General features: G+C 37.9%; 1 protein-coding gene across 2 annotated transcripts in view; it reads right to left on the bottom strand.

The window, feature by feature from the left end:
- pax7a (paired box 7a) overlaps window positions 1-17,961 on the bottom strand; it is a 58,479-nt gene that overhangs the window by 38,022 nt on the left and 2,496 nt on the right. The window contains exons 3-4 of one of the 2 annotated variants that reach the window (XM_026932768.3): window positions 17,336-17,480; window positions 16,709-16,837 (exon numbers count right to left, since the gene is read on the bottom strand). In XM_026932768.3, coding sequence (XP_026788569.3) covers window positions 16,709-16,837; window positions 17,336-17,480 — 274 coding nt within the window. The remainder of the gene's footprint in view (window positions 1-16,708; window positions 16,838-17,335; window positions 17,481-17,961) is intronic. The other variant, XM_026932769.3, reaches the window with a different exon arrangement.

Raw genomic sequence — 17,961 nt, 5'->3', positions numbered from 1 at the left:
CAGGTTTGTATTTATGTTTGTATCACTCTACTCTACTCTACTCTACTATCCTATCCTGTCTTATCCTATCCTATACTATACCAAACTGTACTATACTTGAGTATAACTATAACTATAACCTTTCAATATTAGGAGGAATACCAAAATATATACTGTACTGTTCAGTACTATATAATACTATATTTACTAGATTATACTATTATATCCCCATTTAGACCTGAATATTCTGTAGCCTTCAGTTAAAAAATCCATGAAAAACTCTTTCTTTCTGTGACAGTGTCTTTACTTTTGCTTCCATCTAGCTTAGATGCCTTTAAAAATGATAAACCTCACCAGCATCGCTGTTCATAACAACAAGCACAGTATACTTTTATTTCAGGAACGTTTGCCAAAAAACTGTCTTGGTCACTCCGAGCTTCTCCACATGACGACTAAAAGAACGTGAGGTCCATTAAGCTATTCCAGTGTGGTAGCAGAGCTTACGTTCAAACCCCTGCACACGTTCTGCCCTGACTTCAGGCAGATGGGATATCCATCACCCATCTCCAAACTCCTCCTCTGACCTCCCTGTTGCCTTTTTATTCCTCTTCTCTCACTCCTTCTCTCTCGCCCCGTCTCTGGAGGGGCCTTTTTCAGTGGCGGTCCTGAATAAATGTGTGGTAATAGAACCTTGATCAACTCCACCTCACAGCTGGACACTTCATAAAAAGACATTCCAGCAGTGAGGTTCATGTCCACAGACGAAGGCGTGCGCCGGGGATGAATGTGCACATCAGGAAAAACCGAACCTTTTCTCAGAGGTTACGTATGTATAAAAATTCTACATGTTAAACTGTTCAGGTCTAATTACACAGCAAATTATCCAGGAAAGAACCACGGCAGCGTTTCATTCAGACTGCAACAGATACATACGACTGATTCTTCTTCAAATTTAATCAAAATAAGGAATCTAAGGCTTCCAAATGAGGCAGTCTTTACCTTCTGTTAACAAAAAAAAATAAGATGATGATATTTGTGTCCATTATGTAAGGCATAAAACACACCTCCTCTGTCCTGAAGATGTCAGAGAACTTAAAGTTACAGCTTTTACCTCTGGCTGTTTCAAAATGCTGAAACTGGAGACTCCTTCTATAAATGTTAAATAAACATCTCCTCACAGAAAACTTCACCATATCTACAATTATACACATTTTTTAATCTGTTTAAATGGAGTGTCCACTCATTCAGTAATTACTTCCATACCCCAGTCAATTTTACAACCAATTTCTAGCATGTGAGCCAGTCTCAAGGCTTGCAGACGCAAGGGAAGTGGCTACAGGGGCAAAAACTTTAGCCCCACACCACTGCACTGAGCATGATAACGCAAAGATCAACCTTAATCTCATATTGCATCAGCCGCCAGAAATAAATCTAATTGCAGAATTGAGTTTAATACAATTTAACAGCGTCCAAGCTCAAAAAAGGAGTGTTAAAGATCGCTGTTTAGGGGGAAAAAAAGAGACAATTGAATAGGACACTGGAGGTAGAAGTGCAGATTTCACCATCACCCAAAATCCTGTGAATTAGTCAGGGATAAATGATGATGAAAGGCTTCCATGACATGGTGAGAGGGCGGTAGAGGCAGCTCAAGCCTCGTCTGCGATGCCTGCCTTTGAATCAGCATTAGCTCGACATTACGGCAAGATTCCATGGAGCCTTATTTTAATACCGTAACCAATGGCCTCGATATCAGCTGTAGCTACCTCGCAAACTACCCAAGACAGAGGGACAAAAAACAGACGGGGCTTTTTTTTGCAGTGAGGCATTAGCTCATAATGGCTCATTTTGAAAAGCGTATTAGTTCCAGGATAATTACAAACAGGTCCTCACACACGCTATTTTTCAGGGACAAGACATGAAGCGGCGGATGACACCAGTTGAGTGTAAATGACAACCACCACCACCACACCAGCACCACCACACTCCCACCTCCGTAATCACAAGACCAAAATAACAGCGCAAAATTAATCTTTTCCCATCTTTATTTGTTTGGTTTACATGTTTATTTCGTGCCTGCCATTGTGCGACTTGTTGTTGCAATCATGCTTTTTGTCAGTCACAGAAGAACGCCTTCATTACACAAACAGTTCCCAAAACGAGACATCTGATCTGATTTGCTATCTCTGACGTCCATCTGCCGTTCTCACGTATCTCTCTGGCTCGCGGCCTGAATATAAACACACGTCTCTCACAGATAAAACTCAGATACTGGTGTGCCCATGTAGGAAGAAGAAGAAGAAGGAAGAGGAGGAGGAGGACTTGAGGGGAATTTGTGGTGAGATCAAAAATCTGACAAGGAAAGAATTAGAATTTTTTTAAGCAAGATTACACCCAGATTCTTTTTTTTCACTGCTTTTAAAGTGTTTAAAGGGACAAACATGGTTAAGCCTAAAGGCATGATGGAATACTGCCTCTGTAGAAAGAAAAATGACTCAAATTTGTAGCAATATTGCTGTACAGAAAGAAAAAAAAAACGAAAGAAAGAAAGAAAGAAAGAAAGAAAGAAAGAAAGAACCCTAGCCTCACTGTTTCCTCCAGCCGAACACTACAGTAGATTTGGGTGTAAATGTGTGTTGACTGCGAGCGTCTCTGTATTGGCCGACTTTTTTTTTATCCCAACTCAACTCCCACTGAGGTTCGTTCATTCACCCATTCAGCAGCTTTTCTGCAGCTCTGAGTTGACCAGATGCTTACAAACACAGACTCAAAGGGCTACTCATGTGTTCCTCACACACTATTGATTCAGAAGGAGTTTAATCCACACTGCCCTTAAACAAGGAGAAATAGAGAAAACATAGTCAAAGGTACTACTGTACTAAAGGGACAGGGATTGGGATCAAAGGCCGGGATTGGGATCAGTGGCTGGGATTGGGATCAGTGGCTGGGATTGGGATCAGTGGCTGGGACTGGGATCAGTGGCTGGGATTGGGATCAGTGGCAGGGACTGGGATCAGTGGCTGGGACTGGGATCAGTGGCTGGGACTGGGATCAGAGGCTGGGACTGGGATCAGTGGCTGGGACTGGGATCAGAGGCTGGGATTGGGATCAGTGGCAGGGACTGGGATCAGTGGCAGGGACTGGGATCAGTGGCAGGGACTGGGATCAGTGGCTGGGACTGGGATCAGAGGCTGGGACTGGGATCAGTGGCTGGGATTGGGATCAGTGGCTGGGACTGGGATCAGTGGCTGGGATTGGGATCAGTGGCAGGGACTGGGATCAGTGGCTGGGATTGGGAAAAGTGGCAGGGGTGGCTTGTTTAAAACTTGGACTTGGTTTACAATAGAAACTTGGAAAAAATAGAAAAGAGTGGAGTGTCATCCTCTCCTCCTGGAGTGTCATCATACTGAAAAAAGTGAGAAAACTCTTTTCCAGCAAGATATAACAGAATCTTCACCAGCATGCCAATTCAATCAAAATCCATAGTCTGGAGTTATTTCTACAAATGATTTTGTAGGAGGTAAAATATGGAATATTTCCAGAAAAATGATCGTTTAGGACAGGACTAAAATCCGAGGGACACACTGGTGATAATTACCTCATCTCCGCTAATAAAAATAATCCCATCCGAATAGGGCTTAAGTTTATGGTTCTCTCTTCAGGACAGCTGCCTCGTGAGTCTCGTTGTCAAAACCATTCTCACTCTCATCTGTCAGCGTTACCGAATTAACGAAATTCTTGCACTCACAACATCGGGATAAAACTCTCATCCATTAGAAATGACAAGAATGCCAAGTGAGAATGGAGAAGAAAAAAGTAAAAAGGGGAGGGGAGGGTCTATAATCTTTGGCTCCCACAACAAACAATTAGACCTTCTTTTTTTTCTTTAAAGGAGGTAGAAAAGAGGAGGTTTTAAAGGGAGAGAGAGAGAGAGAGAGAGAGAGAATGCGGGCGAGAGAAGCGGCAGAGGCGCTGCTCTTTTATGGTTTCTGTCATGTGTGTGAAGACGCTGAGCGGTCGGAGGAGAGCGGGCCCGGGGCCTCTCGGCTCCTTTAGCCCGCATAGACGCTGCACACCAGGGGGCCATTACAGCCTGAATAGGGCCCTGACAAGGCCATGGAGCTTGGTGGGGTATCGATAAATGCTGACATATTGACTCCCTGTGCCCAAGCTCCAGGGGACAGGCATGCCTGAATATAAAGCGTGAAGGGCTTGAAGGGTGGGATTATCCCTCCACACCACCACAACCAACACCAACACCACCACCTTTTTGAAAGTTTTGAAAGTTTAAGGGTTTTGACCTTAAAACTGTTTTTAAAGCTCAAACATGTTTGTAAAGGTTCTTCTGAAACCACCATCCATATAGTAAGAAATCCCAAAAGAATCACAATCATGCAGTTAAAAAGTCTAAGATGACAGTTCCTTGCACCACCTAGGATAATAAACTGTTTCTGCCAGCGGCGTTCAACAAAGGTGAGAAAGAAAAGTAAAAAAAGTTGTACATTTTTAGTGCAGGATGCCAAATGGGAATTCAAAATCTAGTGCCGTCAAAAATGTATAGGATAGAGGCTAAGACAAGAAACCATTTAAAAATATAATATAAAGGATTTATATAATATAAAGGATTTATATACTCCAGAGAAAACTCAAGAAATAATCAAGAGATTTGAAAAGTAGATTTTTTGTTTTTGTTACAAAGGCAAACATCTGTAGTTTGTGTAATATTGTGTAATATTAAATATGGGTCATTTGTTAATATTCACTATCACAACGTATTCACAAGCCAACAAATACAGTCAAGATTTAAGATTTAGTATCCTGACTCGATTTGTTTTCAAAGACATTTTCAATTAAGATCATCTATAGGATCAGATGAAGACAAAAAAAAGGTAAAATCAAACACAAATACAGTAATAGAGACATCTAGACAAATAAAATTCCAATAATAATGGCAAAATAATAGCAACAGTAAAAGTTTGCATGGGTCTAATTTACTTTTTAGTGTTTGTTTTCTTAGTGTTGGCTTTTTTTACATCTTTTGTTCTATGTGAAGTTACAGGACTTGCACAAGCAGCTTTGGCCTCTTAAACACCTCCTGGCCACCTCCTGCATGGTTTTTTTTCCTGTACTTGGTGTAAAAAAAAAAACCTCACACATCTTTGATTTGCAACACTCGAAGAACATATTTATTGTCCTGCTGGGTGTGTGGCTGAAAGAATGGCCAGACGTTAAATGAAAATAATGAAGATTCCACTTGTGAAGGGGATCAGAAGCATAAAATGGGCGATGTTATGGCCCTAAGTAGCATGCGCTAATGGTGATTTTAAAGCAGCCGAGCATGATGTGAATGACTCTAATTCATCAGTGTTCAGACTGCACGCACAGCTCCAAACTTAATTAGTGTTGCCCATTATGTGGGGCAGTTTTTCTCCATTGTAATGAAATTAGAGGGGAAATTCCTGTTGTCTTTTCCACTGCGCCTCAGTGGTAAACAAGCGGCTCGCAAATAATCCGGTACACTGTGCCCATCCGTGCCAGCTGTCAAAACTGGCAGGCAGTGAAAATCAGAGATGACAAAAAGTTTCAAATCATTTACAGGACAGTATTACAGGAGACTTTGTTGAGGATCATAAAACGAACCAACCATGCAGGTGGTGTAATCTCTGAAAAAGCACAGCAAGGAGAAGGGAAGAGGGTCACGCGGATCATTTTTACATTTTTAACCCCTTCCAAAGTCTAATACAGCTTTAACATCTTACTTGGTTACAGTGAGCAAGAAATTGTTATTTATTAGTATTTTAAAACAGATATATTAAAAACTACATATATTATTGTTTACAATATTTAACAGGGAAGACACTTTTATCTAAAGCAAATTACAGCATGAAGCTGTTAAAATGATATGAAATTTCGACCAACTGAATACAAACAAATCCAACATAAAAACAGAGAGATGCAACTAATCACAAAAATGAAGAAACGCTTTACAAACTGTACAGATGTCAAGTAAAAAATCTGATCTAAAACCAACAATCCCAGAAAGCAATAAAGGAATTTTAGATGAATGAAAGTATTATGAAGGTGCATGTTATAGCACTGAGTGACACTTAAAAATCAACAGAAATAAACAAATAAAAAGAAATAATTATTGAAAATCCTACATTTTTAGACAGACTTTTAGTGAATGTTTTAAATCCTTTTGTAATATTTGCATTTTTTTTGTATTTTCCCTTTTTAACTAAAATAATTTTTTTATTAATTCATTCGGACAGAATGAATACAGATGTCATGCAGTATGTCCTACTGAAGTAATTAAAATGTTTATTATAATTAAAGCAATTTAAACAATTTTGTAAAATTACAATTTGCTTGCTTGTTGAAAATTGAAATAAAGTTAAGCTTCAGGTGTATTTTTTCAAATGCTTTTAAAATTAAAGGAGCAAATCTGTGTATCAGGTTACACAATTATACACCAGAAATAGAATTTAATTTTAAAGAAAAAATAGAAGCATTCATAAGACACTAGGTTTACTTGTAAAAGCTCATTTTAAGTGCTTAATTTCTAGAATTTCTAAAGGTGCGTCCTTTAATAAAGCTAACATGTAATATGATAATATAAAGCTAACTGGATATTCCGTTTATCATTTTATCATACTTTCCTGAAACTGGAAAACATTGAAAGAAGATGGTGATTTATGTGCTTTACGTGTATATCATGGCTTGAGATGTGTGTGTGTGTGTGTGTGTAATGGATTTAATGTATTCTGGTGACTAAAGCTAAAAAACTCATTGCATTTCAACAATAGAAAGTAAAGAAATATGAGTTGTTCATGAGACACTGCATTGTTTCAGCAGTTATTTGTGTTTCACAGTGCTTCAAATAATGAAACAGGGCTCTTAAGAGAGCCGATAAGATACTTTCTAAGGCATCCTTCTTTGGAGTTATATGTCAAACAACAGAAATGACACCACTACTGAAGCAGAATGAAAAATACATGTCTATGAGGCTTAATGAGGAAGAAAGTAATTAGAATAAAGAAGAAAGCAATACCATTCGCACCCAAAAGGCAACAAATACAGAATAACAGCACAATCAAAACACTCCACAGGAAATGCGCTTCACACAAACCCCTGAAACAAGAGGCCCTTCTCTTTCTGTTTGCTTTCTGAGAGGTGTTTCAAGTGTGTGACAAGAAATCAGCTCTAAAAGGTCCAATTTAATCGGAATTGCCTCCACTCTAAGAGCAAAATACAGCCTGGAGTCAAAACCCCTTTGGGAATTTATTTCTGATGCCGAGGACCCTCATCCTGTCCGAAGGCACGGTCAAGAATTACCAGACGGAGATGGATTGGAGGAGAAATGGCCTTTAGAGACGTCATTTTCTCTCGTCACGACAAGCACCTAGTTGAAAGTGACAAATGTCTTTTCCTTTCCCCAGTCTCCTATCTCCTGCCCGGGAAGAGGTTTTGTCTAATGAAAGTGAAGACGTGTGATCCTGAAGCCATATCGATCTAACGGGAACTCGATTCCATCCCATCACAGAGTTCTTAAAGCTCTCATTACATCACACGGCCAGTGTTGGGCCGAGCTCATGATAAACAGATCTTTAGCTGAATGCTGAAGTGAGCCAAGCCTAAATTGGATTGTCGATACAGACACCTCCAGGAGAAGTGGCTTGCGATATTAAAGAAGAAAGCAACAATCAAGAAGAAAGCTGGGGGACTCGAGACGAGGGCCATCAGAGCTCCGGTTCTTTAACTGAAGCATTATTGATCTTTTCATCATCTGGTACTTTTAACTTGTTTGTTTAGAGGAGCTTTATCCCTGCTAATAGCTGTCTCTGCGTGTAATCTCCCTCACTATGGGTCGTCCCTCCACACATTCCCAACCCCTTTCTAAACCTTTTTTTTGTGTGTGTGATGGGGTTCTGCTCTGCGAGACAATTGTGATGCTAATGTGGACACCTGCCAGATTGGGGAGGGATAAAACCACCACATCACATCATCACATCATCACATCACATCATCACAGGACTCTTACACACAATTAAGGTTGGGGAAGATGGGTCACAAATCACAGAGAGAGAGAGAGAGAGAGAGAGAGAGAGAACACAGAGAAGGAGACAGACCGACAGAATTTAGTGTAGATTGTTAGGGATAACTTTTGGGTCCATTCCTACAGATTATGTTATTTTTTTTGTACTTGATGCTGTACACTGACATGCAGATCACATGCAGACAGAGAGAAAGTGAGATATAACTGTTATTGTTGTTTATTTACTTATTATTATTGTCATGTCTGTGTATAAATGAAGAGCTGTGTGTATTCCATGTAAAGGTATAACTTTTGTATCAGTCTACCTGCATTATTTGCTTTGGCAACAATGTGAGAACATTCATGCCAAGAAACTGAACTGAGAGAGCAAGAGAGACAGAGAGAGACAGAGAGAAAGAGGGAGAGACTAAAGAATAAAATCCAGAATTTGCCCCAAAATATTTATATGATATAATGTTTAGCTACACTTTTTATTTGATGCTTTTCATTTTGTTTCTGTTTTTAGAAGAGTTAAGTTGATTATAAAGCCGTGACTTGCAGTGAAAATGAAAAAAAAAAAAAGCAGAAATAAATGAAGAGAAATACCAAAAGCACAACTAAACCCCACATCCATCAGCACTACACCTATCAAACCTGATCAGAGTGGACTGTCTGGATTGGTGTGAAAGTGCAGATTCATATAAATAACACTGATACTCACTGCACTCTTCTCTCTTTCTCTCCATCTCTCTTTATCTCTCTCTCTCTTCTTTCACTCTCTCTTTAACGTGTTGCTGTCCAGCCCGATCGTGTCAGTTTGAAGCCTCCATTCAGAAGTATTCATGCATCTGCCTTTGTGCCACAATGGCCTCTAGTTTATAAACTGTCTGCTCGCTGGGCCACAGGCTTCAGTCCTCATTGTCTTCCTCGCCTTAATAAACTTTTTGAAGGAGTTCATCAACTCGTCTGAATAGTGCACCGAGTCTGAAGACACAAAGTAACAGAGGGCTCCTTTTTTCCTTCCCCTCCTCCCTTCTTTCTTACTTTCTTTCTTTCTTTCTCTCTCTTTTTCCCTTTTTTTGCAGGAGCAGTTTGTTGGACAATGAGGAGAGGAGCCTGTCAGACTTCAGAGAGGTCTCACACCCGACACAAGAACAAAAAGAGGCAGCATTCAATTACAGAACAAAATGCTTTTCATTAAAAAAAAAAGGAAGAAGACAATTGAATTTTCTCTCCATTCAAGCAGCACGGAGGATGATTCAATGATTCGAGCTCTCCTCGATATCTTATTCACAGTAAAAAAGAAACACACAAAGTCTAAGAAAGTAGAGTGCAAATAATAAAATACACACAATGCCTCGAAAAAAAGCAGAAGCGTCCTTAGTATTCAGAGTAGTGCATGATAGAAAAGTAGATTGCTCCAAGACTCCATGCAGAACTGCAATATAACCTTTACTTCACAAACACATGGCTATAAAGACAAACCATCTAAACTGCATTTCATTATTCATTCAGATTTTTTAAGCTTAAGATTCCACTAGGAATCTTTTTTTTTTGAGTTGTATTTATTTCATAGCAATATAAATGAAGTGCATTTCATTAGTTATTTATACTTTTCAATAAATCAGAGCAAAATTAAGGAACCATTGGAGGTTAATTGAATTGGGTTTAAAAAAGAGAAAAGGGAAAAATGGAGGGGGAATATTTTTAAAAGATGTTTTTAGAAATCATGCTGTCAGATTCATTTAAAGTGACTCCAGATTTTAAATACTCAAATAATAAAACGCATTTATTTTTTTTAGTTTGTTATTTTCTGACTGTTTCTGAGACTCTTTAAGAGGCAGTGTACATTTTAGAGCAGCAGTAATTTTTTAATGCTGGCTATAAGCCATTAATCCGCTGTTACACCTTTAAAATGTGTGAAAACTTTAAGGTCTTAAAGGCACTTCCACCCTATAATTAATTTCATACCCAATTAGTTTAGGATGGCCACATGCTGGCCACAGATCACCTCTCTCTCTCTCTCTCTCTCTCTCTCTCTCTAGCCATAAAGTCAACACACCTCCTAACACCCTTCTTGCTGCTGAGCACTAATGTGTGTAAATGCCATAAGCACTTCAGTCCGCCCACTAACACACTAACACACTCTGTAGTAGGCTTTATGTCAGGTTATTACGCCTCATATCGCCTCTGCAGTAAGCTTTCACAGCGTTTTCACAGCATGCTTAAGAAATCATACGAAAATAATAAGCCAAATTTACAGAAAAGTCACACGAACGTCATATGTAAATAATCACACGTGGGTTTTAGACACGTCACGTGTTAGGTGTCACACCTTTTTCACATGGAGTGCATGTGTTTGAATTTTCCCACATTTTCCCTAATTACTTCGATTTTTTTTATTTTTTTTTATTTTCACGGGTTCGCATTTCACATGTATGGCATGTGGATTTTTCACGTGAGCACATATTAGTCACGTGATATCACGTGTTTACTTCAGTCCACATCTGCATTTTCAGGACTCCACATGGTGAAATGCACCTTCACATTTTTTTCCACATGTGATCACATAATCACATGTCAAATTTTGCCATATTATTATTATTATTATTATTATTATTATTATTATTATTAGACATATTCCGTTTGGTGTCAACAACAGCAATAATAATAATAAGAAGAAGAAGAAGAAGAAGAAAGCGTATACTACAGCTTTTCACACTGAAAAGGTAGATGGATAGATATTTGGATTAAACGAGTATCACGATTTCAGAAGAGTAAATTCGTATTATTTATAGTTATTAAAGTTACAGTGAGGGCCGGAAGTTAGCGGTTGTGTTGGTTTTCTTCTGATTTTGCTTTCTCTTTTTAAAAACATCAATTGCCACATGAGATTGAGTCTCTCAGATCGATCATGAAAACTGTTCTGCTCATTGTGAAAGCTTTAAAACATGGTATAGCCTATATCATTTCTACAAACATTCTTCTCCTGTGACAGCCAGCACCAAAATCTCCAGTGTTTTAAATAACATCTTAAAGGTTTAAATGATTTTTAAAAGGTTTAAATGTAAGAATTCAGTATTGCCCATTTTGTTGAATGTGACGCATTTTAATTGCTAAATTTATTATTTATTATAAAACACAATGAATATCCCTAAATAAACCTAACACACATAAAAGTTTACTTTTTTTTCCTCTCCTGTTGAACTTGGATACTCATGCTATGCTGCTGAATATATGTCAGAGGAAAAGTCACACTGGATTCATATTCATAGCAGATCTCCCACAGCAGAGGAGAGAGCCCCAATCTGCGCATGTCAAAATCAATTGCACACACTGATCCTCCAGAAGCATTAACACACTCTGAAGCCGCTAAAACACACCGCCTAACACTCTCACCACTCATCAGGAAATTAATCGACACTCACTGCCATAATCATGTCTAATAAAAACTCAGCTAGATGCCCGACAGGTAGTTCAGACAGCAGGGCTTTCAATATATAATTAAATCCCCATAAAAACACGGAGAAATCTTACCTTCCTGCGCATCCACCCAGATATGGAAAATAGATAAGCTTGAAAAAGTCACTGTTGTCCTGCCATAGCTTTTATTGCGTTTATTACCTTTCTGTCACCACAAATGGTTCTGATGAGCAAAAGCATAAAAACCTAAAAAAAAAAAAAACATCTCAATTTGCCATCACTGCCCAAAACCTAAAACACTGTAAAATGCTCCTCAAAATCACTCATCAAAAGAAAAAAAAACAACAACACTGATCCTGATTAAAGTTTAACTGCATTAAATATTTAGAACCATCTGCCAATAAATAAAAATATCAATTAAGCAGAAATGATCAATAATAGGCTATAAATTGTATATATTTTATAAGAATAAAAATACTGTAACCATGGCCTTTATGCTTTACCAGTTTATTAACAAGATAATACAGTTTCTAGTGTCTAGATTTATGATTTGAACTCTATTCCCTTCCACATATGCGTTTTCCTCTAAGCTTAATTGCTCTGCTGGTCACTTGGTGTTGGTTCGGGAAAATTTAATTGGTTCCAGGAATTACAGGCGTCTTTATAAGCGGATTTAAAGCGGGTTAAATGCGGAGAGGAACCGTTTCACTCCCGCCCTGTTGAACAACAATGGCTCGAGTGTACTTTTATTGTGGTGGGAGATCTGCTCGATTTATTAAGCCATCCTGTGAAATGGTTAAAATAGCATTTGGAGAGTCTAAATACCTCAAATGGCTGAAATGCGCATTGCTCATGCGCACTGGAGAGGTGTCCAAAGCTAATGAAAAACAATACTACTACTACTACTACTAATAATAATAATAATAATAATTTTGTTATTATTATTATCATTCTCTATATGCGTTCAGGAAACGCATGCGATGTAAATTCCGTGATGAGATGAGTGGTGAAAGGGTGAAAGGGTGAAAGGGGAGGTTAATCCGAGTTTAATGCAGTGAATGCAGCGCCAGGGTCCAGGCTGTGATGCTCGGTGTTATCTCTGCCCAACATTTGGGTTTCCCTCAATTTCATCTGCGCGAAAAGTGCGCATGGTGTGACTCTTCACGCGCCTGAGGAAAAAATGTTATTAATAGCTAAATAACTTCGCCATACTTTCGCTAAATCTCGCCCTCACACAAGCACACACACACACACACACACACACACACACACACACACACTATTCCAGATGGATTTGTTTGAAGTTTTCTTGCTCATTCCCCTGCTCTTCTCTTTCTGAGCACCTTTATGCATTTTCACCTCCGGAGAGGAACCGGACTCACTGACGCGCGCGCGTGCGGAGACAGTTTTGAATACACACTCACACACACACACACACACACACACACATATATATATATATATATATATATATATATATATATATATATATATATATATATATGTGTGTGTATATTGGGCTCATTGACAACATAAGTGAATTTTTATTAATAAGTGAGTTTGACCTGGAAATGTGGATATGATATACATTAAAAAAATTAAGCTACATAATTGCACCATTATTAGGCTTCGTTTTAGATAAAGCTTTAAAGGTAAACTTCATGCACCTTTCTAGGTAACAAAAGATGTGCTTCTTGACATTAACACCAGCAGCAGGGAAAAGTAGGCTACACTTTAGTGCGCTTTTTTAGTGTTAATTCTGCAGTGCATGTTTTACTCTACGCCGCCTGTATCCTTATATGAATATCACTACGATACCAATATTTAATGCAAATATTACACTTGAGGTGTTAAATCAACCCCGGGAGAGTTCATTCTACCCTGCAATGCTCTGAGTTAATTTTACATTTTAAGTGTTAATTCTACAGTGCATTTTTTACGCAGTCTGTATCCTTATATGAATCTCAAGGACACTGATGTTTAATGCAAATATTATATGTAAGGTGTTAATTCTACCCTGTGAGAGTTAATTCTACACAGCACGGGTTAATTCAACACGAGCAACACTGACGTGATATGACTGTCCTTTATTATGCTTAAAACGCGACCCGGGTATTTTCTCCTGGCGCTCCATGACAGTGAGATCTGATTATTCAAACATTCTTTTGTCTCCTTTTCTTTTTGTGTCCGGAATATCCTCGGGTGCCAGGGATCTATCTTTAATTGAATATGCACAGTGAAAGCGAGCCTGCTGCCCGACAGCCCCAGCAGGACTATCTGAGCTCCGGCCGCGCGTTATTATCCCCTCAGCGCGCCGCTAAATCCCGCCTGGCCTCTGTTTGATTAGATTGAGGACCTCAGGTAATCCTCCGGTTTGCTGAAGTGTCCATGGCCTCTCTGTCTCTCTGACGCGTCCTTATACTGGTGCGACTGGTGCAGATGGTTCCGGATAAACGGAAGGACAGACACGTCGCATTTATTCACTTATTATTATTATTATTATTATTTATTTTTTCCTTCTCGCGTCTGACAGACAAAAGGAGGACCAGGTGAGCTGTCAGAGAGAGCTGCGCGCCGAGTCACAACCCATTAGAGGGTAATTAAACTTGCCAGGTTGAGGCCAAACTCTCCAAATGCTCTAAATGTGTGTGTTGTGTTTGCGTAACGAGGATGTCAGCTGAAGCCCAAAATGAAGCTGAAATTAGGCGCTTGTCTTGTTGAAAAAAATCCGAAAAAGAGTCCACGCTGTTTATATAAAACCACTGCGATACTGAGTTAATTCAGCACTTAGGACGCTGCTGTGTAGGGCGTTATAACGCGTCATTAAAGTGCAGTTCATAGGATAATATCAGAGTTTAATACATGCGCACTTATTCACGTGATCAGGATGTCACGAGGATACAAACGTCTGCGTGTAAAGCATCAAAAGGGGCTCTGGCCACTTGCAGTATAAAAATATGAAATGTTTACTTATACATTTTTTCAATAAATAAATAAATAAATAAATAAATACCGCGTCACAAAATGCACTAAAATCTCCTGAATTTACGCTCCAGGCAAATCCGCGGTGAGCCGTTTTGGAGATGAAAGTGAAAATAAATAAAGAGTTCAGTTTAATCAGGCTTTAAAAAAATCTTCAACACTGGGTTTGTGCTCGAAACCTGAGCGAGTGCAATATGATGGAGGATAAAATGCGCCTCGTATAGGACTAGCAAATAAACCCGGCGGCTATTACAGCTCTCTCTCTCTCTCTCTCTCTCTCTCACACACACACACTCACTCTCACACACACACACACACACACACACACGAACACTAATAAGCTTTAACGTTATTCTAAGTGCTAAGTTTCTTTCCAGGAACTCAACAGCGCGACACGATGCTATTAAGACAGATTAGTGAGAATCATTAAACACACACACACACACACACACACACACACACACAGAGCTTAAAACTGTAACACAGACATGCAACTACTTCATATCAATCAGCACAACACGTTTTTTTTTTAAATAAATATCTAGATTTTAAAGAATTAATAAGCAAAACAGACCTACAAAACAACACAGCGACTTAATTCTCTGGCGCGTAAAAACTTCAGGACAGTCACTAGTGCTGCTGTGCTACATATTATTATCTACATACTAACATATTAACTAGCAATAGAATAATACATAATTTATTAATAGTTCTAATACACAAGCCTGCACTGATTATTAGCCAACAATACGTTTTCAGCATGTAGACTATAATGTGCTGCAAATACAAATGAAATTATAAAAAGAGCAAAAATGTGCATCTCACTTTAAATTCATGCTGCATTACATCTTTAAAAAAATTAAAAAGAAAGAAGTAAAGAAAGAAAGAAAGGTCTCCAGTGGTCTCATTGTCCGAAGTGCGCGCGCACGCACTATTCCTTATTCACATTTCACACATCTCTAATGTCAAAACTCAACACAAAGCTTGTCTTGTGTTAAAGTGCTATCATACGCACTGAACAATCATATGCACATATCACATCTATCAGTTTTTTACAAGAAGATTTCTCCACTCAGTTCCGTGTTTACGCAAAAAATCTACTACAGCCACACTAAAAACTTACCAGAAATGATTATTAAAGGAAATATTACTACATTAGTATTATTAATAAACATGATACATATTTTTATAATATATATTTGGGTCTTTGTTTCAGTTTTTTTTTTACTACTACTACTACTACTACGACTAATAATAATAATAATACAAGTTCAGCTAGTATTCATCTAGTATGATCAGTTATTATTAAAATGATTACAATAATAAAATAAATAATCATTATTATTTTAACATTCCTAGACCCTTACAATGCTATTTTATGTAATATATATGTGTATAATAATATTACAATATACGATATAATACAATTAACAGAAATGCAATAAATAACATTTGCATATAATATAAATTCAGTAGACGTTCTAATGGACGTTGAAATTCTTCTTCTTCTTCTTCTCATTATTATTATTATTAAATTATTAAATAATTTATAACATTACTACTGCATATGACTTTTAAATTAATAACTGTAATCATTATTAATTTTAGTTGTTATTATTATTATTAAAACTATTACAATAAAATATATAAAGGCTATTTATTTATATATATTTTTTATAATATAATTAGTTGTTATTGTACCATTGTCGTAATTTTACAATATTATATATAAAACAATGCAAGAACAATAATCCAATAATATTATTTCTATAAAATAGAAACATAATGTACGCTATATTATTATTATTATTATTATTATTATTATTACTGCTTAATTACACGGTGTATTTGAAATGACAGACACACTCGTGAGTTAAAGTGATGGCGTTGCTGACAGATTGTTGGTCAGCTGTCAGCTGTCGAGGCTGGTGGTGAAAATGAGCGAGTGACGCGCTTCACAAATGAACTGACGGCGCTAAATAGCTTACGTCAGAGCTTCCATAAATAATTGAGTAAAGGACTGAGTAGCTAACAGCATGGCTAATCACAGCCACTTCCTGTGTGCCGAGGAGGCGCGCGATTTCCCCAGAGCGCTCATACCTCCACACCATCATCATCATCATCACCATCATCATCATCATCATCATCATCATCATCAAAACTCTCCCCAAAGAAGCAGCGCGACAGTGAGAGGAGCAATTACATACCCATTAACCACAGCACGTGCACTCACACGACAATCATTATTAATAATAATAATAATAATAATAATAATAATAACAAAACACTCACCTCTGTCTCCCAAAATGCCGTCGATGCTGTGCTTCGTTTTCTTCTCTCCATCTTCATCCTTCTTATCGCAATCATCATCATCATCCTTCTTTCCAAACCGTGCTCTCAAAACCCGGCTAATGGAGCTCACTGAGATTAAAAACAAAACCAAACCAAACAAAACACATGTACATATATAAGTATCAAAAAATTACAAAAATCACATCCATTTCACACGTGATTAATACGTCATATGAAGGTGCATTTCACACGTGTGACACTGTGTGAGAAATAAACCCACGTGACCTAGGCTACACGTGAAAAAACGTCTGAAAAACGTGAAGAAAAACGTCTGAAAAAGCGCGTGAATATTCGCACGTGAAGGATTTTTTTCTTTAAATAATTAATAAAATATAAGAATCGCTGTTGCTCAGTTGTAACTAAATTAAATTCCACAGAAACATCTGGAAAAGCCATGCACACGATTCTGAATGAACTCTTACCGTATATATGCGTTTGTACGCGTCCAGCTGGATTTATAGGAAGTGTAAGTGCGTGTGTGTGTGTGTGTGTGTGTGTGTGTGCGTGTGTGTGTGTGTGAGAGAGAGAGACAGCATTAAGTGTCAGTAGGAAGAAAAGTGTGCTTACCAGATGAGGCCTCACCTGAAGGAACCGTGCTTCTGTCACACACTCCGTCCTTCAGCAGCTTGTCGCGGATCTCCCAGCTGAACATGCCCGGGTTTTCACGCTTGTATTCCTCAATCCTTTTCTCCACGTCGGGTGTTGCCACCTGCTTTAGTGTCCAACGGTGATTTTACAACAACAAAAAAACATGAAAATGAGAGGATTTTAATTCTATACTTCAGTAATGTGCCAGCAATAAAACAGTGATGTAATGTTCTTTGTCAAACAGTGTATTCTGATATAAATATCAATAACAGAGTTATACTTATAGAGATCAATAATAGAGTTACTTTCCATAACTTCGCTATTTATTTATTTATTTATTTTATTATTATTTGACTCTATCTATCTATTTCTATCAAACCTTTCCGACTCTCCGTGTTTGATCCACACTCTCAGAAAGAGAAATAATAAGGTACCAACCTGCACCTTTCCATGTCGCTTCTCTTCTGTACCTTCAGTCTTTATACCTTTATACCTTATACCTATATATATCTTTATACCTTTATACCTTATATCTATATATATCTTTATACCTTTATACCTTATACCTATATATATCTTTATACCTTTAAAATAATTTAAGGTGC

This window comes from Pangasianodon hypophthalmus, chromosome 20, assembly GCF_027358585.1.
Source record: "Pangasianodon hypophthalmus isolate fPanHyp1 chromosome 20, fPanHyp1.pri, whole genome shotgun sequence".
NCBI lineage: Eukaryota > Metazoa > Chordata > Actinopteri > Siluriformes > Pangasiidae > Pangasianodon > Pangasianodon hypophthalmus.
Note: the sequence above shows the minus strand (reverse complement) of the source record. Positions and strands in the feature narration are given on the sequence as shown.